Consider the following 1,095-nt stretch of genomic DNA (forward strand, 5'->3'; position numbering starts at 1 on the left):
TGATACCTGATGTATCCTCATGCCAAAAATGAGCACTCAAGAACTTCATTTAGCCGTCATTTACCCTACAAGGTAAACCGAAGTCAGTAACATTTTACATTTTTATTCACTGTGCAGCTCAAATAAAGTATTACTATCTCTCGCTTCAAATCAACACCTTAAGATAAGTCTTTCAATCAAGAAGTAATTCATATCGGTAATTTAAATTTTTTTTTGTTTTATTTTATAGTAATTCAATGTGACAACTTCAATTCACTCGTTCACATATCCCTCTTACATTCTAAACACGGAATCCCAGATGTTCGAACCGGCAAATTGAAGCGAGACACCGCCAAGAAACAGCCAAGCGCGTAGTTTACTTCAGCTTCTTCTTTGGGCGCAGGTTGTTGGTGTGGCCACACTTCTTCTTGCGGCAGTTGGTGGCTCTTGGGTGCAGACGGGCGTAGCACTTGCGGCAAATCATTTTGTCGCAGTTGTACTTCTGGGCCAAGATACGTAGCGATGGTTCAATGATACCACCACGGAGACGCAGCACCAGATGGAGCGTGGACTCCTTCTGGATGTTGTAGTCAGACAAGGTGCGTCCATCTTCCAGCTGCTTTCCGGCGAAGATCAAACGCTGCTGATCTGGAGGGATGCCTTCCTTGTCTTGGATCTTGGCCTTCACATTCTCGATAGTGTCCGAAGGCTCGACCTCAAGGGTGATAGTCTTGCCCGTAAGGGTCTTGACGAAGATCTGCATCTTGGATCAGTCTGAAAAGAGGATCAATTAAAATCAATAAGCTGCACAATAACATTGGAAAAGGATGGAGAACATTGAGGTTAGAAAACGCTGACTAAAAACAATCCGTCGCCGTGCTATTAATAACTGGAATTACGAAAAACCTTGAGCAATTCTACCAAATTGTATTGATTACTAGAACTGCGCACTTAATTAAGCAACTTCAAATTGCAATTTTACCACAAAAATCTTCAAAATTTTAACTTACACTTTCCCAACGTGTCTCTTCCGAGATGTATTTCGGTGAAAAAGAGCTTCAAGAAATTTCAGTTGTCAAATCACACTTTCAGTTCAATGCGCACAATTTGACAACA

The 1,095-nt window shown here is 41.6% G+C and overlaps 1 protein-coding gene across 1 annotated transcript; it reads right to left on the minus strand.

Annotated features, from left to right (window-relative positions):
* Positions 1 to 200: 200 nt before the first annotated feature.
* RpL40 (ribosomal protein L40) lies at positions 201 to 1,095 on the minus strand. Its single transcript, XM_065239131.1, has 2 exons — positions 990 to 1,095; positions 201 to 753 (listed from the first exon to the last, which is right to left on the minus strand). The coding sequence occupies exon 2, from the start codon at positions 740 to 742 to the stop codon at positions 356 to 358; it is 387 nt and encodes a 128-aa protein (XP_065095203.1). The 5' UTR covers positions 743 to 753; positions 990 to 1,095; the 3' UTR covers positions 201 to 355.

The sequence above is a fragment of the Ochlerotatus camptorhynchus genome, unplaced genomic scaffold, assembly GCF_037179485.1.
Source record: "Ochlerotatus camptorhynchus isolate MF236.1 unplaced genomic scaffold, CSIRO-AGI_Acam_v1.1 ptg000052l, whole genome shotgun sequence".
In the NCBI taxonomy this organism is placed as follows: domain Eukaryota; kingdom Metazoa; phylum Arthropoda; class Insecta; order Diptera; family Culicidae; genus Ochlerotatus; species Ochlerotatus camptorhynchus.

Coding starts and splice junctions, on each gene's coding strand:
- RpL40 (XM_065239131.1), bottom strand. CDS start 742: ATGCAGATCTTCGTCAAGACCCTTACGGGCAAGACTATCACCCTTGAG.